We start from the raw sequence: 24197 nt of genomic DNA, 5'->3' as shown, positions 1-24197 counted from the left end.
GTCTGGTGTTGATTGAATGGACTGCTTATTACCACCGTTGGTGTGTCTGTGTGTGGCACACGCTGCTCCACTTAAAGCTTGTAGGGTTTCCTAATTGTCGGAGAATGTGACGTGGAGTCAGAGCCGGGTCGTACTCGAAACAAAATTCACAGCTGGCACTTTCTGACAAAGGCGAAGCCTAAAACAGCGGTGTGACATTTGGTGGAGGAGCAGTGACCTTCTTCACTGTGGGCTGTGGTCATTCGGAGGCAGGGGGCTCAGCTGCAAGACTTGAGCTCTGTGGGCAGACGGAGACACTGACTGACCACACTGTCATCACCGCCTCTGTTTCAGCTCAACCTTGGAAATGGATGGAACAAAAGGCTCCTCAAAGTCCCTCAACATTTGACTTTCCATGAAGAATTGTTACATTTATTCCTGGATTTAAAAAGTCTTAACAAGTGAAATGATAACACTGAAACTATCATCATGGAATATGTTTATTAATTTGAATTACTACTGACTGTAATGACCTGAATTTTTTTTTTTTTTTTGCGTTCATTTCAAGACTTACAGTATCTGGTATTCTTAAATAAATGGTATGTATCACTGTCTGTGAAGACGGAGAATTTGTTACAAAATTGTGGCATATTCATAAACAGGCAAAATGAAAACCAGATGACAAAAACAGTTGAAAATGTCATCAGTAATAGACATAAAACCACATTCTCACAGCATGAATCTTCCTTTCAGAGACATGAGTAGTCCGTACAGCGGAAATTGAGCAAACACATGAGATAAGGTCGGCAGCTTGTTGGTTAATTTCACTTAAACACGTGGATTGTCAAAAACACTCCAAGTCGCGACCTTGTACTTTTTGTTTTACTTAAGTCGCATATGAAATATTTATGTCTGCAGTTTGTTTGTGTATTTGAATCTGTTAAGAAGCGATCACACTTGTGTGTCGTTCCTAATCCTCCTCTTCGCAGTCACGTCCCACTCAGTGAGTCAAGAGAGAGGCTGGTTATGTTTATTTTTGGTGGCTTTTTGCTTCTTAAACTGACACACAGAGGTCCAGGAACCGGTCGGCCACTTGATTGACTGTGTGAAATAAACCAGTGAACACAGTCAGCCAGTGAGGGGAGCAGCTGGACTGGGTCGACTGCGTGATGCTGCACACAGCTTGGATATTCGCCTGACTGCCCGGATGAAGATGACACCAATCCAAACAGGTGCGCTGGACATTTACAACGGTAGATTTCAGGATTATTTCTGAAAACCTGACACCAGCAGACAACTTTGCTGTGCTGAAAAGGGAAGCTGGATCTAAGAGGACCTCCAGTGCTAAGCAAGTCAGGGACCAGAGAACACCAGCAAATACAAAGGAAGTGCAAACCTGTTTGAATAACTTGACTTCCTGGGAATGGCATCAGCTGGTTTGATACTTCGGTGGATCTAAGCTGTTGTCATGGCAGCAGCACCAGGGGGTTGCGGGGAAGCTGACAGTTCAGTGAAGTGGCAACTGTGTTATGATGTCACAGCCAAGACCTGGTGGATGGTAAGCCTGATTTTCACTCAATGTATGCTAGATCAATATATGCTAGTTCGTAATCTGACTCACATCCTCATGCTGTCACAGTCACCCCACTGAGATCTGATACATTATGTTCACCATGAGTGGGGCTTTCAGTAGTCCTAAACCCTTGTCCAAGAGTATACGGTGAATCTGTCCCTCTCTATATATATTTTTTGTCATCTTCCATGAAAAAGACACCAGCGGTCTATAACATATTTTCTCATCTTTATAGGCAATAATTCAGTCTGTCCCTCAAATGGTCCAAACTTCAGCTTTTAACTGGTTTAAAAGATGACAACACATCACTAGATTTGCTGCTTTGGCTTCCGTTCTGTTCTAAAATTGATGAATTTGATGATGAAAATGATTCTTGGATTTGACTGAAAACGCTAAAAGCTCTTCTTGGGCTTGCTCCAGTCAGTATCACAGAATTGTTGCCCCTTTATTAGAGATGTGTCAAACGCAATCACCCAAGTAGCCTTTTTTGTCTGACGCAGCTCAGAGGTTTGTTAAGTCTGAGTTACGGTCCAAAATGAATTGATATTTTCAGAACAAAAACTGGCTATATGTTGTAAAATTTGTGAAGCTGAGCGGAACACTGGCCGTTTAATTTCCTCAGTTTTATTTAACAACTGTTATGTCCTCCTCCCAAGACACTGCCACGTTGCAGAAAAGACACTGTCTCATTGGTGTTTGCAACCAATATCCATTGAATTCATCTCTGTTTGCATCCGTTTTACTCTAGACAATGGTTTGTGATTGATTCCCTCAGTCTGCAAACAGCCCTTCTCTGAACTAAAGGCTGGAGTTCAGCAGCATGTGTTGCAGATCTTTTTCCATCAATATTGGCTTCATATTAGTGCAATCATAACTCAACAGAAATACATGCTTTGAAAAGCTCTCATGTTCAGTATACTTTTCATTCCTCACATTAAGGATTAATGTACAATTTTAATGGATTATAATTTTAACTTTTGGAGAAAAGTAGTTTTTTTTTTTAAAGCAAAATAAAAAAAAAATCTTCAGATAAACTCAGGATTTACTCATGAAAGAACACCTGCTTTATTTAACCTACAGCAGCATTCATAACAAAGCTATTTTCCAAATTTCCACTGTAATAATGCAAGTTCCCAGTTTGGAGCATGAATAAATATCATAACAAGCTGAATAGGCCCCCAGAAAAGCAAAACAAGCATTTAATTTAATTTAATAAAAAGGTTTAGGGGTCTGCTCTTTAAAAATTAGCTTAGGGCCAGTAAAAAGTTGTAGAATAGGTGAGCCTTGTCAGGGTAAAGGAGGGGAACCCCTGTACTTAATGATGTATTATTTCTGACATTAGCATTGTCACGCTTTGGCAACAAATATTCAGCCCTTTTCAGGTCAATGAAAAAAAAAGCTGGTCATATTTCTTTCTCAAGTTCACCTGTTCTATATAGTCCCAGCTTTCCAAAACTGAATTCAACTGAAAGGTCCCTGTCGTACTTCACAATATTTTTCCAGTTTTTCCTTAATCTCCTGAGCTTTCCTTGACTTTTGCTTTTCTCAGTTTGATATAGGAATTGCTTATAGCTGAACTTTGTCTTGTAAGGAAAGTTGTTTTTTCAAAGAAGTATGGGCTTGTTTGTGGACAATTACAGTCCTGTTATCAAGAATAATAGATTTCCATGTGGTATGAAGTTGATGACTTTATTGTACATATTGCAATAAAATATTGCATAGTGTATACAAGATTCATTCTCAAAACTTGAACAGAATGTTCTGTCCTGCTCTGTTTTCATTCAGGAGTTGTGTCAAGAGTCTTTGTGTGTGCTTGCGTTCTGTCCTTTCTCACTGAAATGGCTCTAATGTTGCTGTATCACTGCAAGATAGTACCAGGGCAGTGAAAGACAAAAATGTCATCTGCATGTATGTAGACCTAAGAGGTTCATATAGTGATCTTTTCATAACAAATGAAATGAACTTTTAATGGGATTCATCATAATCTATTTTTTCCTCAAAATCTTTTCATCAAATATTTACGGGTATTTTCATAGAAAACACAGAACTTTCTCTCTTCCCTCACAGTCATCACTCATGTATATATTATGTAGTTATGTTGTCCGGCTTCTATAAATGTTCCGTCCTCTTATCTCCATCTTATAGCTCTTCTTCCGCAACCAGATTATATCATCAAGCTCAGAAAACATCATGGTCCATGGAAACCCCTCTCTAACCTCATCTGTCAGTCTGTTCCTTACCATAGTGAGGGGAAAGGGGCCGAGGACTGATCCCTGATGTCGTCCCATTCTCCCCTCTGCGGCTCCTACAGACACCTCATTGTCTGAGCTAATTTGAAATTCACATACGTCACTCCATCCATGTGCATATCACATCCATTGCCTTATAAGAGCATTTCACTGTGAACATACTTTATGTGGACAGCAACTGAAACAACTGCTGGAGTCCAATCCAAGTCTTGAACATGAAGTGACACAGCAGGAAGAGAGGAGTACTCTGACTCCGTTCTGAAGTCGGACCTCACAGCCAACTGTGGTTTTCCTCTCAGTGTTATCCTTCAAAACCCCTGTCATGTCCCATTTCAGTTTAAACAACTCACTGGGTGGCAAGCAGTGTGTAGGAGGGCAGGAGGCAGTAATGATCTTGATAATTTGGCGGAATAAGAAGGGGGTCACAGACTGGGGACGAGTACACAGAGAAGATGATGCAGAACAGAGGCAACTTGTGATTACAGCAGCACACACAATTGGAGTCCAGCAGAACTGTGATATTGGTAGGTATTAGAGTGGACTTCTTCACTACATTCTAGCCTCACTCTTTGGAGTAAACCCCCACATCAGTGAAACATTCCGTTTGAGAGGGATGTGTGGTACATTAGTTAGTTACTTCTACAAATACTAACTACTACTTAGCCTCAACAGTTTTGATTGACCTGACTTATTAACAGTAAGGAGCTGTTAACCCAAAGGGAAATGAAACTGACACCATTGCATGCTGGATTGTGAATCAAAAAACGTGTCAGGAAACAACTCAAACAGTGGCATAATAATGACTAGACAGTAAGGCAACGCTAAAGTCTTCTATGTCCACATCCAGTTCAATATTCTATTCAATCCAAACCTCTCTCAACACAGTATCTTTCTCTCTCCCTCATCATGAAGTGTGGCTGGGTCTAAATCCCTTCTCTAGAAGGATCATTTTCCCCATGGTCTCCACCTTGTCTGCTGTTGTTCAGCCAGGAACAGAGATAGCAGTGGCAATATCTTTGTCTTTGCCCTTTGCTGTCACATCATTACTTAATTGCCTGATAAATGAACAAGTGATTCCTGAAAGCTTGACTTGGACAGGGTTTTATGAATTTATGTCCTGAGCATTTGGGAGTCAAGCATTTATATTATTGATAAAAAAAATGTCTCTTGATGGACAGAATAGGTGGTACAGTGGCAGATGCGTCTCTTACATGGCCAAAATAATACTTTAGTGCTGTTATTCAGGTCAAATTTGAGTTCCATTTGAACCCCTAACCACCCTCCTGTTCCAAGAACTCTTTCAATTTGTACCATGCTGGTTACTTAGGTTTTGCACTCAGTTACCTCAGTACTTGACTGCCAATAGAGTGAGCTCTATTCTCTACATCTGGGGTCTCAAACTGATCCACAAAGGACAAAAAAAAAAAATAAATAATAATAATAATATATATATATATATATATATATATATATATATATATATATATATATATATATATATATATATATATATATATATATATATATATATATATATATATATATATATATCAACCAGACTTATGCACTATGAAAACCCGGGAGCTGCATTTGATAGTCCTTCATATGACCATGAAAACATAGTCATCATTGACAGCAAAGAGCAAATGAGCGCAGTGTGGCAGTAGCGTTTATGGGTCAAGCTCAAACACAGACGGCAGGAAGTGAAGTACAAGGTTCCTGGTGCCTGTGCTGCTGCTCTGGTATCGAATCCTTCAAAAAGATCTCCGGATCCCCCACCAGAATATGGACTTTATTTTAAAACACTTGGGAATTATTTAATGTAAATGTGTTTCTGCGGGTTTCAAGAAATCTTGTTTTTCTGAAGATGCCGGGTCAGTGAGTTGATTGCAGAGAGTCTGGTGGCTGAAGTCCAGCAGATTTAAGAGTTTGCTGGCTGTTGAGGTTCCTGCTGCCTAAAGATGTTTGACCATGGCAGGGATGCCTGGACGCGCTGGAGCGGTCAGATCCGAGAAGGTCCAATTGACTGATACGATCATGTTTTCTTCTGCCAGTCAAAGCCTCAGAGAGACTGGTGAGTATCTGACGGCCTGTTGCAGGGACTTATTGGATCATGACTGATGCGTCGGCTGCACAACATGTAATATTGTGAAGGTTTGGTGTGTCTAAAAAGCTTTGCTTGGAAACATTTTCTGTTTTACAGAATCTCCAGATCAAGCCAATTGGGAGCAATGGTTAAGTGCACTTAGGCCTAAACACTGTCCACAGTTCTTTTAGTTACTGAAACAGAAGAGATGAACCATACTAATCTGTAGGTGAAGCATCAGTTGTTGCTGCTGAGAAACCAGATGATTCAGCAGATCAGTTTGTTCTTCTGCCGTTTTTGTTGCATTTTCTTTTCGATGACCTTATGTCACCTTTATGAAAGCAAATAAAATAACCCAACTTCGCTCTGTATCTGATTAAAAGTAGCCTCTGAACTTTTCTTTGTGCCCTTTCACCCCTCATGACTAAACAAGGAAACCCATGAAAAACACATCCAGCTGTGTAATTACGCCAGATGTGCTGGTCTTCTTTAAAGCAGAGCCCTCTGGTTCCAGCAGAAAGAGGCTGAGGCATTAAGCTCAGCTGATCAGTCTTAGAGCAGATAATTCCTCCACAAACATCTGTCATCTGGATGCTTAGAGAGCGGTCAACATCCCGGCCTCGCCGATCCTTCACAGGCCCACCGGATAAACCTGTGGTGGAGCTTCAGCCAGTGAAATGTACATCTGTTTCCATTCAACTTGTGAACAGAGAGAGGAAAGGCTGCCCTCTTGCTATCACAGCATGTCTCTGCCTCCCAGCTGAACATTGCTGGTGATGGAGCTGTTGGGTGTTATTTCTCCCCACATTATTGTCTGTCCGTGTGTCTATGTGAAGTCTACTTTGAATTCAGAGTTTTAATTTTCACATGTATGAACACGCATAACAACACAGAAATGTACGTTTATGAAATGTTCACAAATGTATTTCTTGTCTAAGACGCAAGATCGTAAGTTAAATTCAAGCACTCTCTCTTATTTCTATATCATTTTAAATAACCATCTATATTGTAGCAGCCATTTGGGGTTAACTGTCCTCTGGGTACTAAACCTTGTACCTGTTCACCCTGCAGTCCGGCGGAGCCTTCAGGCCTGACACCGAAACACCTCGCACTTTTGCTGAGCCAGTCATTTTAGACTGCTCTGCGAAAGATAAACTTCCTTCACCCCCTTTTATTATTCATACCCTGCACTGATCTTCGAGACTGAAGCCTCCAGATACAGATGCAGACAGTGTGAGTCGACACGATGGCCTCGAGAGGGAGCCACTTTGCAGAGAGAATGAGGCTGAGTCAGCAACTGCTTCTCCTTTGTTCTATTTTGCACGGACGCGCGCAAGGACACGCACGCGCACTCCCAAAGCCACACAGTTAGAGGGCGCTGATCTTGCAGGGCCTTTCCGTCAGTTACTCTGTGCTACTGCTGCTGTGAAATAATAAAGGTAATAGAAACATTGCGCACGTTGCCTAAACCTAGTATATTTGAAAGTATTCCTTATTGTCCAGGCATTTACATATTTAAACAATAAAAACAACTAATAACTAACCATCCCAACTGCAAATCCAGTTACAGCATGAAACAGTGTAAAGTGATACACTGGATCTTGTAGTTCCATAGCACATTGTAGATGTTTCCCTGTAATGAATGAAGCTCTGTCTTGTCTTCAACATGCCTATCTACAAAAGGATCAGTGCCAAGTTTAGATTAGATAACTTTTATTGGAGAGAAATAGCAACATTTCACCCAAGTCCACGTTGTGGTCGGTAATTGTATTTCAAATTTCTAATCCCTGACCATGAAAAATCATTGAAGTTAGCTAGAATGCAAAGCAGTGGGTTTGTCAGTTAATTTTTAACTCCAACTGTGGTTTTTGGCTGGGACATCCTGATCATAATTTCCAAAGCAATATGCACGATTTTGTTCAGTGGAATTCCTAGAGACTCATGTAGTTTTCTAGACTTACTAGACGCACTGGCTGTCGTTTGTTGTTGCTGTTTTATGGCAGTGGTTTAATGATAGTCTAATGAAATAAAACCAACCGACATTTTGCCGTGGAAAAGACCTGTGAGCCACTTTTGGCTCTCAACCCACCAGTTGAGAAGTGCTGTTTTAGGACACAGCATGGAATATGAACAACTGTGCTTTATTCATTAATTTAATTAACATTTTAACCGTAGGAGTCCTCTTTAAATGTTTGTTGCATTGTGAATATAAAGACAATGAATACATTCTATTTCTATTTACAACTAGTCATGCTTATAGTGGCAATTGATGTTGGTAAGTTAGGGCTCAGTGTGACTAGAAACCACGAAACAATAAACCGTGCCAGTTTTGGGAGATGACCGCGGAACACAAAAGGAAGAACATATTCAACAATCCTGAAAAGATGGAGGCGAGATCCAGCATGAGGGCGACAAAGGTGGGCTCGAGACGAGAGGGAGGGACGGGGACAGTGGAGCTCGGGCCACAAACAACCGCGAGCAGGAGCTGAGGAGAGGTAGAAGGTGAAACGAGTAGATGTGTTCACTGCCGCAGACTACCGGGCGGGGGGCGGGAAGTCACTCTAAAGGGGGTTACTGCCGTGAATCCCGAGCGTTGACGTGGGATACTTCTGGTCTGGAACACCGCCGACTTGCTCCAGCTGGCACCAACACGACAGCAGGAATGAATATGGAATGAGAAGCACCGTCAGCGCCAGATGGGCAGGCGTTGAGATCCGCTTCAACTTCCTGCGGTGGCGGCTCGGCTTCGAAATGGTAGGATTCAAACCAGTTCCAGAGCAATAATGTTCCACTGCTTCACCACCTCCCTCCGGCTCACTGTGCTGCGATGTCATTTTTGATATGTTTCAAAAAGACGCAATGCGAGGAGTTGATTTACGAACATTGGCTACGCAGCTCCTCACACACTGCCATTCCCCATTGGAAAACAACCCAAATAAAGGATTGCTGGTGCACAGCAACAACCGTTTGCTTTGTAGAGTCACAAACGAAGTCAATTTTGATTTCCTGTTTTGCCTTCTAACGTTCGGTGTGCTGATAAATAGCGGAAAACCCAACATATCTTTGAAATCTAACTTTGAGAGTTGGTGCGCGCTCTCGTTGCACCGGAGAGCACCGTCAAAACACGCAGCACAACGCGGAAGCAAACATTTGAGACCAAGACGAAAGTTGTTGTTTTTTGTTGATAATTAGCTAAAATTAATGATGATTTTAGCGCCGATTTTGTAATCCTACCATTACGTGTCAGTGAGTGAAATGCTATGCCCGATACATGCAAATATGTGTATTATTATCCAGATCTGAACTAAAAGGTATATTTTCTGCACCGTGTCTGGTTCTATTTGTATCCGGCCAACATCGGCTGTGTCCGTAGCAAATGTTGGAATCCGAAGCAGCCATAGAAGTTGTTTTGATGCTGGCGTGCCTATTAAGGTACATTGCTCGCCCCGGACGACGGAAGGCCAAGTTGAAGTTCACTTGAGTGTGTTCGTAAATGTGTTACTCAGCAAAAATGGCCGCAGTTGCAGCATGCGGGCTGAGTAGACGAGTGGCCGACAGAGGGCCTCCTGTAACGGCTTGCGGCAGCAGCCCAGACCCGCTGCGCTGGTGCATGTGTGTGCGAGAGATGGATTGCACTCGCTAGGATTTCAGTTGAAGTTAGGAAGTGACGAATCGTCTCCATCAGATCCATTAGATGTGAAGTGACCCAGATTCGACTTGTGACTGCTGCCCGCTGGAATTCACTGCTGCTGTGTGCAGTCAAATACATGCAGACAGCAGCACCGTGGTTGGCGAAGCTCTTGTCAACGTGGATGGCTGTTGATGAAACCATAATTTGTTGAAACCATAGGAGAACTCGAAATTCTTCATTACACACACATTATGAACCGTTCAAATCAATGTCCCACTCGCCCATCAAGTAGTAGTAGTAGTAGTAGTTAACTTAATGTTGTGGTTAATAAATGCATTCATTATCAATCATTTATCCTCAGGATCTTGTGCAGTTAATCATCTACTTTTCTGTGTATGTATATGTCTATAAAGTATGACGTATAGTGTACTGTCTGCCACATCATTGTTCATGAAACCATCAATGGGCACTGACGACACCCAGTCGCTGTAAGTTAAGCTGTAAGGCATAAACAAACAATGCTAAGTCATTAATATGAATGACTATAACACACCCAATGGTTGATTTTCCATTAGGTTTTTCTCCGTTCAGAAGTGGCAACAAAGACAATTTTAAAGTTGCTGAGTAAAGTCTGTGCAAATACTTTAATACATTGCACGAGGTTGTCTTCAGACTGACTGTGAATATGGAGGCAAAATCTTAGTTTGTTCCAGCGAAAAGAAAAAAGTGATGATCATGTCTTCTCCAAATTATTAATTTCTGAAACTAGCGAGTTTACTATCACGAACTTGTTTTCCACTATTGGCGATGGTGTTCAACCATCGCTCCTATGTTGTGTGTAGTTGAAGGAGCTGATCGCTGTGCACCGTGTCTAATGTAGCTGTCTCAGAGTCAAGTCTTCACTGCCTGTGTTCCGACTGACAGTTGGCCACATGGATGGATAGTTCTGAATGAATTCAGTGGATTGATGATGCTGAATGCAAAAACCAACCGCAGGCACTTCTATTGTGACGTCTTCTGTATAGCATCTCCTATCAGTTCTTTAAATACTGTAACACTTTTTAAAACCGTTTTTATTTTGCTACACCAAATATTACCCCTGTTATGCTCACAATCTTAACTGTATTTAATAACAACAATAATAATAATGACAATATTAATGATAATGCAGTTCATACATTTTAAAGTGTATTATAAATGATGATAATTTTACATGCTAATAGTCATTTGTGGATTCCTATCAACTTTTCATCTCATCAGCCGTGTGAAAGAAATATACACGGTTGTTGAAGACCTTTCCATACCATCGATTTGTTGTTCATATACAGTACAATATACAGCAAACTTCGGTTTCCTGATTTAATTGTAACTCTATACAGTTATTGTATAAACTGAAATATATTCTAGCAGTCATGGGCAGAGTGTTGTGCCAACATTCCTCCTCCTCGTTGGATCTAATCATTATTTTTTCCTCTCACTGAACGTTTTTGCAGTTCATCTCTAACGTGAACTTCAATTCCCACCTGGGAAAATGAACATGAGCAACTTGGGTGACAGACTGAGAGTTCATTGTTTTCAGCCATGACATCATGGCATCCATGCTGATCTGTTCTTGGCCCCTTGTTCCGCTGAGATGATCACATACCTCAGAACTGGGAGCTGCTCTGATCTGTTTGAGTGACAGCCCCTTACATATCCAGCTGAGATGCATTGTGTGTTCTGATACCCACACAGTTGCTCTTGAGCAACTTGTCAGTTGCATTATGTTTGGTTGTGCCTCTGACCACTGCATATGAAGGTCAACTCACAGTCCGCACTGGCTCATTGTGTCACGGCTGTTTGAGTGTTAATGTGCTTCTTTACTGTAGTTCGAGGTGTTTTACTGCCCATTTTACTACTGACCCACGCTCCTCCCTCTGGCAGCGTCCAAATATCTGTTGTGCTTCAGCGTCGACGCGCTGGTTCGGTGCTGTTGCAGCTTTAAGCGTGTGTTCTGGGCTGGGCTCAATCATAACGTCATTTCACTTCTCCGTCTTTTATTCTTCGGCCTCCTTCCTTCTGTAAGTGACACTCGCTCGGTCCCTCCTCCGGATATTCCACTGCTGACACTCGATTTTTCAACTTTCTCTGGCGTTTTCATCCCGCCGAACATTTTCTCTCTTCCGAACTCAACTTTTTTTTTTCCTGGTGTGTCATCATTAGTCCAGTCAGCGGCTCGGTTCTATCCAGAATCAGGAAGTGCCGCGCTTTCTTTTGCTTTCCATCGGACTGGAGCCGCGGGAAGCTCCGCCATGGGAATGAGAGCTCCGAGCCTCGGGCTGCGCCTGTCCTCACGAACCCTGCTGTGATCCCTCTCTCTTCACCATGATGTTCTCTCCTGTATCTCTGTCCCAGGTAGTACAAGCCCCGCGAGCCCTTCTTGGTCTGCTTTTATTGCGCCACGAGTTTTCCTTCAGTTGTGATCAGTTGCTGTTTTCTTTGCTAATATTTTAAGATCGTTGACTTTTGTAAACGAACTTCGACACTTGACTCCCGAATACCCAACATATATGCTGCGCATCAGAATACTTGGCGAACATTGGAAAAACAATTCCCCTTGGTTTCATATGACTGTGATATATATACATAACCCCACTAAAACATTTCTAATAAAAGCTTCAATATAAGATGTTGACTTTGTTTCACAAACAAGACGCTTATTAATAACTGCAGAAAATGAAATGAATGTCATGAGCTACAATACGCAGCAGTGGGAATCGAGTCACTCCAGTTTGTTATTATCTGTGATATGAAGCGCCAAGATTCATTTACATACAATTCTGGAAAGCCATATTTATGTGCAATTCCTTGCAAGTTACTCAACACTCATGTGTTGATGTGTTTGTTTTAACACTTCACAGCAACACTGATGGTGATTATATTAGGAGCAAACTTATTTTGAACCATTTAATCACACTTGAACTTGTATTTAAAAAAAACCCCAAAACTTCTATGAGGCCTTGATTGACGCCCTGTGGTTCCCCATTCTGTCCAGCTGCTAATTTTGATGACACTGGTACTGAAACTATTCAGTGTGACTCCGTGGCCTGTGAGTAAGCATCAATGTCCATATGGAGAGTACCAGCATCAAAACACGTGTTCTTCGTTGTGTACAAGAGTATTGTGGCGCCACATACGTGCTTAACATGTGTACTTCATAATGTATTTCTGTTTGTTAGTGTGAGGTTAGTCGCTCATATTTGTTGTCTGATAGTTAGTGTGCCTTGACCTGGACAAAAAACCCTGGGTCTTCCTTTTGCTATGAGTAAATATTCAGCTTGTGCCTCCAGTTCTATGGAATGCCATTTAATACTACATAACTAGTCATAAATGACAGACAATTTTTGATATGTGGCCTAAGAAAAGTAGAGAAATTCTAATAATAATAATAATCATTCAATATATTTTAACTAGATCAACATACTGTATTAAATATGCTGCTAAAACTGCTTGTCAGTATAAGATGTTGCAGTTTTCACTCATTCGTTTTTGGCGTGTCCATTTCATTTATGAGGAACCTTTGAGCAGTTGATACTGATGAAGTGTCTGATTAAACTACTTTATTACAAAAATGGTGACTACAAAATAATACTCGAGTTATTGCTGGTTGGCAGGGTGGTGAGGATAATTGAATTCATGATATCAAACCTTGAAGGTATTTATTCAGTGGTTTTTCCGGTGACAGTCAGCAATAACCAGTTCTGGAAGTTTGGATCTTCATTATGAGCCTTTTTCTGGCAACAATACTGGATGCTCATGATGAATATACTGATGTTAGTGATGAGTATGTTGGGGTAATGGTTAGTGCTGCGGCCTCACAGCAAAAGAGAAGAAGTTACCTGCGCTTGTTAAAGGGATTTTTACAATATTTTCCGAATGACATTTAGACTGCTCAGTTAATTTCTCTTTAAGTATGATCTACTGTCAGTATATTTATTTTGTGGTTACACGGAATGACAAGTGAAGTGATGCCTTTCCCCAAAAATGAACCCTGAGAGTTTCCCTGATCTCTTCTAATTTTTGATGTCTGAATACAGTCAGTGTCCACCACACCATTCGGGGAATATTTCTATAAATGTTCTTTTGTTACATCAAAAGCTACTCAAAGGTCTAATGATCCGCTGTGGAAAACTTATCTTTAACAACATCAGATTAAAACTGAGCGGGGATTCATTGACTTTCTTCTAATGTTTTACAAATGTCGTCAATAGGAATGATTATTTGGTCTGGACCACCGCGGGCCTAGAACACGCCGCGTTAATCATGCATCCAGTCTAGCTGCTTCTTGCACACCTTTGTGCTCAAGTTCTCCCGCTATGACGACAGGAGTGTGCAAGGATCAACGACTCACTGTCAAAGGCAGGATTGTTTAAAAAAAAAAAAAAGCCTTTCATCCGTCTTGGAAAATAGCACGTGTAGGGTCAGATACACTGTGATCAAGTTGTTGGCAGAAATCTAAGTAGCAGTCATGAGAATAATAACCTCCAGTTCTGAAAACTTTTCAGGTTCAGGATGATTCTTTGTCTCAAATCGGGTGATGCTAGTCTACATTCTGATCAGCTATTATAGCAAACCTAAATCTACTGATGTACGAGTTCATCTTGATCAGTTCCAAATGTAATTCATTTTTGTGCTGCAATGCATGTGGTAGACAGCACACTGATGTTTTGGTCGCACATCCCATGGTCTTCAACCTCAGCCTGTGATCCCTTGCCTTGCCTTGCCTTCCAGACTAGATTTTTAAATAAACTGCTAAGTGTCTTACTTTAAAGCCTTTAAACATGCAGAGCATTTTATATCCAAGTATTCTGTGTTGTCTTAAACTGCGCTGAGCAAACTTTCAGCCTCAGTTATTGGAAGAGCAAACATTGTCTCAAGCTCTTGCTCTTTTGAGAGTGTTTGTGAGAGAGTTGCTTGATTTTTAGACTGATATATATAAGTTACAAATGATTGCATGAAGTTGATGATGCAAGGACTAATTTGGGGGTGGTAATTCAATTTACATATCAGGAGAGCAATGATGCTGAATTAGACAATTTCATATTGGTTTGCAGTAGCGTCACTTTACCTTCAATGTAAGCTTGACTTGGGCAGGTTCCCATCACTTGTGCGTTTCTTTTCACCAGCTTCCTGAGGTTCCAAAGATGACACAAGCCTACAAAGTGATATTGCACTGTCTTTTCCTCTGTTTTGATGTTGTTGTCTGTTTTCCTTCCATCTCTCCACAAATGAAAGACCACTCTCAGTGGTAGAAGTGTACAGTATATTATTTAGCCTGAGGAGTTTGCTTAAGCAGCTGCGAGTGTGACTTTCCTTCTGCTGTCTATTATCTGGTATGTTGACAAAGAATTGTGTTTTGTTATGAAATTTGGTCTGTCACTTTTGAGGGAATATTTACAGGAAATTGTGTAAAGCCAAAATGATCATAACCATACTTTTTAACTTTTTTTTCCTTCAATGATGTCATTCACTTTCATAGTAGTGATACTTGTGTTTGCAAATATTTCCCTTTCTGTTCCTCTGTCCATTTGTCATGACATTGTGAAGAGAAAGAAATAGTTGGTGATCGCTGCAGAAAGTTAACAGACGTCCGTTTGATGCACCATCAAAAGGATGTGTCTGCATCTACTTCCCCTCCCCCTTGTTTTAGGCTTTGTTTAATGTGACAGTGAGATGTAAAAATTGTAAGACTCATGTATGAAGTTACTGTCAAATTTGGGTCATTCAGGAGCGGCATGTAGTTGAAATGACCTGTGTTTCCAAAACATGTTATAGTTTTCCTGGGTTTAGAAGGAAGAAACGTGGAAGCTCTTATTAAAGTCTCCATTATGAAAGTCAAATTGAGTATGGCATCTTCGACGTTGACATTATTTGGTTATTAGTGGCATGAATGAAGTCAGTGCTGCTCTTATAAGCCATACAAGTGACACAAGCTGTTTTTCCAGTTAAGAGTAGAGAGTCTGAATATTTAGTCGGATGTTGACAATAGAGGTTCTAACTAGCATTATAAAGCACTCTGAATTTTTTGTAAGTTAATAAAAAAAGATTCCCTTTTTTACTGTGTACATATAAATTTAGAGTATGTCATCAGTCACCTGGAGTAATGGACAGTAATCATGGGTGGCAAAAAGGAGAATGCGGGCATGGTGGAACGGGTGGAACTGAGTGACCTGAATGATCTGGGCCTTTGTATCAGTGAGAGAGAAAGGGATGTGTTCACTCTCTGTACCAACTCTGGCACTCTCCAAATCTCTCTGAAGTCTAGCACCCACTTGTCCAACATCAACTCCAGATTTATTTTTCTGAAGAGCGTAATGTTCATGGATGTACAGGATTCTTACATTGCACATATTCGGCACATCTCATCACATTTTCTTCCGAAAGATTTTGCTTTCCCCCATCTTTTTCTCTCCAACGTTTTCATGTTTCAGATATGTATTTGACCCGACTTTTCAACAAATGTTTCGATATATTACATCTATTTTGCACTTATCAATGATTTAGCATTTTGGTTTGTTTATTTTTTTCAGAATACTGTATATTGTCAGTTTTACTCTAGAATATTCTATATCACTTTTTCATGGCACCCCTGAAATTAATTTAATTTGCTGAGCACCTAGCTCATGTAGCAGGTAACTAATCAACAGTTCAGTATTCAGGGTTTAGATAAAACAGTAAATGTGTGTGGGGATATGGGGGTTTCATCCCCGCAAATGAACTCTCCGCATGAAAATGAGTTTTTTTTTTTCATTTGGGGAAAAGGTTTGCAGCTGAAGTAATTTTCCACATCCTCAAAGTCCCAGCATTAACCTGCGAATGAACTGATCCTGTCTCTATTTTGCACCGTCATTAACTGCACCGTCCTTTGACTTTCACAGTGCCACACACTGGCGTGCCCGCAGACAGAGCCAGCAAGATAGACAGAAGAAAGGAAAGAAAAAAAACATAAATAGAGCTGTCTGACAGCTGTAGGACTGGGAAAAGAATATTTTTCCAAAATTTCAACTCAAGGACTTTCCTTACTGGAAATCCTGCCGAGCTTCCAACCACAAGTTGAGGCTAAAATTGGGGAATAGCTTGGCCATTGTTCCACACACATGCAGCTTTTAAAGTGAAAGTGTACGTTGGGGGTTTCCCATAGTAATTCCTACCAGATAGGTTTTGGAGCCTATAGGAGATTTACAGTAATCTGAATTCTATCATTCAACAAACTGGATGATTTGTAAATGAAACCTTGAGCCATGCTCACACAACAGACAAAGGGTGACTGTATTTAACTAAGTACTATTAAAAATCAGATGCATTAAAGTCTTTGACTGTGTAATCTTTAAAACGTGTCTCCATTTTCTGAACAATGGCATGTTACATCACCCCGTGACTGAAGCTGTATAAACTTTGCCGTTTACATTTTGGTCCTTAATATGGTAAGTCAAGGATGATACAGCCTGAATAGGAAAACACGTCTTTGAAAGAGTATGTTGTTATTTTCTAAAGAAATACTAACCAGCACATGCTATGTTTCCTCTGAATCAGGGGGCTGAAACAATTGTATAATATTTAACCATTAACTTGTGCTCCATTCTGTAAGTCAGCTGAATTTAAACAAGTTAACACTGCCAACAAAAGGTTTTTCCACAGACGTTTATCTTCATCTTATTTGTATTTCACTCCCTTTTTTCAAAATGTGATCCACTTGCATTGCTCTCACCTGCTGGAACCTATATGGTAATGAAATGGCGGTCTACTTTTCTGTTACATTTTACAACAATATTGTGAGGTTATCTTGGTTCCCTGTTCATTCCAGAGTCAAAGATATGACCTTTTAAGCAAAACTTCTAATTAAACCTTTTCGATTAAATGTGTCATCCCGTTACCGTCCTTCATTGTAATTTCCCTTCTATCCTCACAGGTGGCTGTTAAAAAAAGTGTCTCCCTTATATTTAGGAACAGGAGCCAAGTCATCCACCAGAGATTCAGAATTAAACACATAGGAAGTGCTCCAACAGAGGGTCGAGCATGGTAGTGAGGATGTCACCTTTGTTTTAATGCCTTCTGGACATCAGTTTCTCCAGATAGATGGAGTCAACAGCAGAATCTCAGCCTTACTGAAAATAAACACGGCCATCATGGTGACCGAAGTACTTCTGATAGAGAGTATAAACAAGTAGTTATAACTAGTTTTTGTCTTTTTAATTTTATTCAAACTGCATATCGTAAAAGGAACACTCATTCAAAGTTTATGTACAAATGTTAATTCTTGTTTCATGTTTTTCTTCTGTTGTATTTTTTGGAAAGTTGCTACAGCTGTTGCACATGTGTCTCTCTGTTTTGAGTTCTTGTTTCCTAAAACAGACTTAAATGAGTCAACTATCAACCATGTCTTTTGTTCTTTCATCCTCAGGATGAGTTTCATCCGTTCATTGAGGCTCTGCTGCCCCAAGTCCGTGCCTTTGCCTACACCTGGTTCAACCTGCAGGCTAGGAAGAGGAAATACTTCAAAAAACATGAGAAAAGGATGACCAAAGAAGAAGAACGAGCAGTCAAAGATGAACTGCTCGGGGAAAAGCCAGAGGTCTGTGAATATTATTAATACACCCATGTAATTCTGACCATTGTGATGCTTTGATTTACCTTCTATTTTTTTTGTTGTTAATAAAAAATATTGGTACATTAAGAGTGAAAACTCCTAATATTTCGGATACTCTAAGTGCCTGTTAGAGTAAAACCCCTCATAGTAGAAAAACAATGTAAGGTGTGTTCAACACTTTTCACTGAATGTGGCAAGAAGGCCTTCCCAGTGCTGCGTAAAAAATATTATAATATTGAACATAATCTTTGTGGAGGTTGCAAAAAAGAGCTATTATGGAAGAGGAATAGTCATATGAAATTGTGGGAATAATGTGATTCTCCCAAACAAAGTGATATGATTATAAACTGTATATAAGTGAAAGGATGTAAAGAAGTGGATGAGCATTATACTTCTATTGCATTGTTTGAAAACTACCATATAATGAATAGAAACCACAGATGTTCTTCACATATTTTGTGATGCACAAGGAGTTAACATGTACTTCTACTGATCTACTCAAAAAGGTGAAACAGAAGTGGGCCAGCCGTCTGCTGGCCAAGCTGCGAAAGGACATCCGACCAGAATGCAGGGAAGACTTTGTCCTCTCAATAACAGGGAAGAAAGCTGCGTGCTGCGTCCTGTCCAACCCAGACCAGAAGGGCAAAATGAGACGTATCGACTGTTTGCGTCAAGCCGACAAGGCAAGCAGCTGTTTTGTTTTATATTGGAATATATACAGATGTCTGCCAGCTGTGATAACTGAAAACTACAGTTTGAAATGGGTCACCAGGGCTGGACAGCATCACAGTTTCTCGGCTGAAGTTCCTGCTTTCGGCAGAGTTTGTTGGTCCAAACGAAAAAAATAGATTGATAGGTCGACTGGTGACTAGCCATCATGCTATCATGTGCTGGTGGTAACCCAACTCCAATAAAAATATTGTTGTTCATATGGTAATTGACTTAATGGTAAAAGAATTAAGAAAAAAGCAGATCATAAACACATATATCAGTCTTCATAATGGCCATAAATCCAGTTTACTGCATGTGTCAAATTAACAATGTTTGAAATTTCTTTTGTGATTTCACAATTCTTAATCTTGGATTTTACTTTGGAATCCAGGTGTGGCGGCTGGACTTGGTGATGGTGATCCTGTTTAAAGGAATCCCGCTGGAAAGCACAGATGGAGAGCGGCTTGTGAAGGGAGGCCATTGCTCCAATCCAGTCCTCTGTGTCCAGCCTCGACACATCTCTGTCTCCGTCAAAGAGCTTGACCTCTACCTCGCCTACTATGTCCAAGAGAGAGGTAGGGATCATTAGCTGCTTGGTGTTTGTGAAATTTCTTCTTCTTTCATTATGGAACTATAAACACACTGCACAGACCTCGGCCAAACCTGTCAGTATTGTCCATGTTGTGATTTTTGTTCTTGTGCTACTGCGATTACTATATTTTTTTAAGTAGAAGCTTCACAAGAACTGTTCTCCGCTCTCTGAAAACAAACAAATGAACAAAAGAAATTGGAATTTATTGTGTGAGCACAGCATCCTCATCCTCGCTGACACAGAGCTGGGCAAGTCTTGGAGCATGTGGACTCCCTCTCACGCTCCCACTCAACTGCTCACACAGTCACAGTTTAACCCTGAATTATAACTGACGGAAGACAGTATGTGATGCTAAAAGCACAATGTTCTCACAACACACAAACAGTAAAGCATACTCACATTAAAGTGCAGGTGAGCACATTAGCAATGTTCTCAGACCCATTATGTGAAGGATTTTGAAATAGTTGATAAACGTAAATAACATGTTGTTTCACTGTTTGTCTGTGCGTCCAACATAAATCTTACTGTTAATAGTTATATAAAATTACATTGTCACTGAATGGTGACATCATTGGAACAAAGTACTTCATGTTAAATTTACAATTTCATCTATGTATTTTATCCCAGACAACAGCGATTTGCCATTGAAGGGTTCTGCTGTTTTGTTTCTGTAAATTAAAAAGGTTGACAGGTCAGATGTCATCAGTCGTTGGCAGAAATGGCTGGTAGCCCCGCCTCAAGAAAATTTGAATAGCCGAGAAGCGACTGTCACCATTTCATTAAAATACTGACATTTGCTTATGCTCCTTGTCGAGGGTAGTAATTTAACATACCATCACAGAATACTACAACTGTACCAACTATATTAAACTGCTGAGCGTTTCTGTTCAGCACTCGAGTGTCCTTCGACAGTCTAATCCTTTTAACAGCATTCACTTTAACTACTGACTCCAAAGCTAAAGTATTTTGCGCACCACATTTCAATGAATACATATGTTGGGGGTAACACACTAGAGCCCAGACCTGCAAGATACTTGCTGTTTACTTGAATATCAGCCATTATTGTCAAACAACAAAGCTGTTATATCTTGTAGCAACTTGTCTAAAGCTGTGATTTAAATTGGCAGCTACTAAAATGTAATTATTTTAGATTTTCTGTGGTGTTTGTTGCTAAATCAGTGTTTATATGGTTTAGATTTGAAAGGATTCAGAAGTACCAGGTACAAAGTGTTCAACTGTGGTTTTCAAATTGAACTCATCCCATGCAGTGGTTATAGTTAGTGCCATCACCTTGCTGAGGTTTGAATGCTTGATCTGCATTCGATACTGTTAGCTAGAGTTATAATGACACATGAGAGGCCAAGGCTAAAAAATAGCATTATTCCTTTTTTAAAGACACCATCCTGTGTCAGCACTCCCACCCAAAACATCTGAGACAGTATTTAATGGGTCATAAACAACACAGTAGAGCAAGTTTTTTTTTTTTTTCATTGTGAAGCATTCTACCTCGTGTTTCTGCAGTCTGTGTTTTGAGGTTAAGAAGCGATCTGCTTGGGAAGGAGCACTTGTGATGTAAATTGTTGTCCTCCGAAGAATCTTTAGTTAAAAGGCTGGGCAGGTGAACATCAACAAGTTTCCAAGATAAAGCACTGTTTCTGAAGTGAGAGACTCACATTTGTCGTGGCTTCATTATCAGTGCCAGTGCTCACTGGGGCTGGTCTAATTCTGTAGTCTTTATATTACCTTGGAGCTCTTAAAGGAGTTTGCCAGAGATAACACATTTATTTTTAATACTAAACTGTCTTATCCTCAGAAACAGTTGTGGTGTGAGGAAAAGGTTGAGTTTGCTCTTGTTTGAAAGACCATCTACAAAATATTAGATTAAAATATATACAATTTTTTTCCAAGGTGTCAGCAGATAGGCAAATAATCACCTTTTATACCAATTTGCTCGACTGAAATGTTTTGCTTTACCTGACAGTGACCCTTTTCACTCTTCTATGTGAGACAATATCATCCTCCATCAAGAGACTAATGGTCTCTTTGTCTACAGAGGCTGAACAGAGCAGCAGTCCCAGTCGAACAGGAGGCGCCTCGGATCAGGAGGACAGCCGGACAGCCACCATGGGTAAATGTCATCTTTTATTGCGTGTGCCTGATTCACTTCACGGTTGTTTCATGCTGAGAACCTCAGAAGCTATTTGGCTCTCAAAGCTCCATCATACGATCAGCGAAACAGAACAAGTCTACTACTTGAGTTTTCTACAATAATTGAAGTATCCACTAGACAAGCCCCGAGGAAAGCAGCAGCTGAACTGGAGTGCTGACAGCGAAAGTCAGACATCACCAAGTAGACTCTCAGCACAAACATACATACACAAAGAGCAATTCATAAATGTTTTTGTTCACACGCCCAGAAGAGCAAACCCTGGCTATCTCCCGCTGGTCTGGCATGCTCCAGGTGGTTTCTCCTCCAACCTGGCTTCATTCCTGGTGTCATTCTCTGACAATTCCCTTAGTGCACTCTTTATCTTGTTGCTGGTGATTAAGTTCACCACTCCCAAGAACATTTATAGCGGGAGCTGCCAACACAGACGGACCAGTGGTGATGGATGGCTCGCAGTCAAACCAGCACCAGATTGATAAGTTGTAGTTGTTAAGTTTGAAGGCTGTACTGGTAGATATGAGCATCATCCTCCTGGATGTGCGGCAGAAGCCAGACCTCCAATCGAAGGTATCGAAGAGCCTTGACCAGACTTCAGTTGGTACATGGCCATAACTGAAGCCTCCTTCTGCACACTGCTGTCTGCCATTGTTGTTACTGCTAACAAACTCACTTCAATAGCATATAAAATGTATAAAGTGTATTGATAGATCTTTCTTTGAGTTGTGCACAATGATTCATCCAATTCTTTACTTCTTGTCCATAGTTCACCACCAATGTGACAATTCACTACCCTGGCTGATCTTTGATGCAATAGCTTAAAAAAGTTGTGATTGTTGAAATAAAACGACCTTAAATAATAATCTTAAAAATATCACAGCTGCTGTACCAGAGCTTTATTTGAGCATGTATAAATGTGTTTTCCAAGAGAATATGTGGGACCTGTGTAGTATTAACAACAATTTTAGCAACAAACTAAAGCAACACGGAGAAGAGACAGAACCCACAGAATGTCCAATGTTTAGAATTATTGATGGTTGAAATCAGGTGTAACTGACTAATAAAAGTAACTGACTCACTCCTGTTGCGGTTTATAGATGGCCCAGAGTTCCAGGAGAGTTTTGTCACGTCGGGGGTTTTCAGCGTGACTGAGCTCGTGCAGGTCTCGAGAAGTAAGTTGATCCATGTTGTTTCCTGTCATCACTTATGAGTCTCAATACGTGAAGCAGAGTATTTAAGTGAACATCATACATGGGTTCGGTGGTTTTGTTTACCTCTGCTGGTGTGTTTGTGTGTGGTTTTCTGTCTCTACTTCCTCTGGCATTATGGATGAAAAAGCAAAGAATAGAGTGTTTTCTTCTAAGGACTTTGCTTAAAAAAAGAAAAAAAACGTCTCCAACCAGTAGGAGGAGATGTGCCAGGATTGTTGATAAGCCTACAGCAACTTGGATCAGTTTACTAAGGAAGCTGTGCACACAGTGAAGTACAGCATATGCAACAGGAAAATGAGATGATGAATGCTGTTGTTGCAGCATTGTTGTACTGTCATAACCTGTTCAAAAATCCTTTTGTGAATACAAGCTTCAATTCCAAATGTTCATGTCATGCATGTAGACTAAAGCTGTGTTGTCCTGTTGAACAGCACCAGTTGTCACAGGAGTTGGACCTAGTTTCTCTATGGGCGAGCTACAGGGTCACCTTGCATATGACCTCAATCAGTCGGTCAACCAGCCTGTCAACCTTCGAAGACCACTGGCCAGCACTTCGTCCAGCGGGTACCACACCACACCACCCTAAAATAACACATCCTGTTCTGTCTGGAGGCGCTTGAATAAATGAGTGTGCAGGTCTAATCACCTCTCAAAGGGTAGATTGTCTCACACACCTCATGTCAAACAAGTTTAGTGGATAACTGGGCTTCTACCAGAACACCAACGCCAAAAAACATGGCGTGGATATAGAGCACAGCTGCAAGTAAAAGTGTTCAGTTATTTTAAAATGAACAAAACAATGTTCAAAAAGTGATCACATTTCATTCACATCTCCGGCAACTATCAGTGGGTCAGTCGGTCTTCAAATCATCTTGTTTGGAACAATTCACCTGGTGCTAATACTCAGTGTGCAGTGACCAGGCTCACATGGTCAATTAACAGTCGTGTCCCACCACGAGATTATTCAAGATGATTGGCTGAGAGAACCCTGTGGTGTGGAATGATGGATGCCAGAGCATGAATGGGTGATGCAACGTGGACCAGAGATTGCGTGTTTCACAGTGGGCATATTTGGAGAGACAAACCCACCCAGACTTAAGGACTTTGGACAGTACTAAAGCGGGATCCGTGAGTGGTGCTTGAAAATTACAGAAATGATGCTGCATGATTTTATGTTTTTCTCCAGACCCCGCTCTAGCATTATTACGGTCCACACCTGCCAAGGCGTATTTCGGGAAATATTTTATAAAATTTGGTCACACTCATATGCACTTGCATTCAAAGCTAAAACTGCTGAATAAGATACCTAGCATATGTGCAAAATAGCTCTCAGGTTTGATAACAAATGCGTATTGCGTATCTATTGTTGTGAAAC

The 24197-nt window shown here is 40.6% G+C and overlaps 1 protein-coding gene across 2 annotated transcripts in view; it reads left to right on the top strand.

Annotated features, from left to right (window-relative positions):
• Nucleotides 1-8387: 8387 nt before the first annotated feature.
• nfic (nuclear factor I/C) overlaps nucleotides 8388-24197 on the top strand; it is a 28953-nt gene continuing 13143 nt past the window's right edge. Inside the window, exons 1-7 of one of the 2 annotated variants that reach the window (XM_053870920.1) lie at nucleotides 8388-8641; nucleotides 17959-18129; nucleotides 18651-18827; nucleotides 19247-19430; nucleotides 21501-21575; nucleotides 22709-22783; nucleotides 23254-23386. In XM_053870920.1, coding sequence (XP_053726895.1) covers nucleotides 8561-8641; nucleotides 17959-18129; nucleotides 18651-18827; nucleotides 19247-19430; nucleotides 21501-21575; nucleotides 22709-22783; nucleotides 23254-23386 — 896 coding nt within the window. In that variant the 5' untranslated portion in view covers nucleotides 8388-8560. Of the gene's footprint in view, nucleotides 8642-11546; nucleotides 11913-17958; nucleotides 18130-18650; nucleotides 18828-19246; nucleotides 19431-21500; nucleotides 21576-22708; nucleotides 22784-23253; nucleotides 23387-24197 lie in introns of those variants that run through there. The other variant, XM_053870929.1, reaches the window with a different exon arrangement.

This window comes from Synchiropus splendidus, chromosome 1, assembly GCF_027744825.2.
Source record: "Synchiropus splendidus isolate RoL2022-P1 chromosome 1, RoL_Sspl_1.0, whole genome shotgun sequence".
Lineage (NCBI taxonomy): Eukaryota > Metazoa > Chordata > Actinopteri > Syngnathiformes > Callionymidae > Synchiropus > Synchiropus splendidus.
Note: the sequence above shows the minus strand (reverse complement) of the source record. Positions and strands in the feature narration are given on the sequence as shown.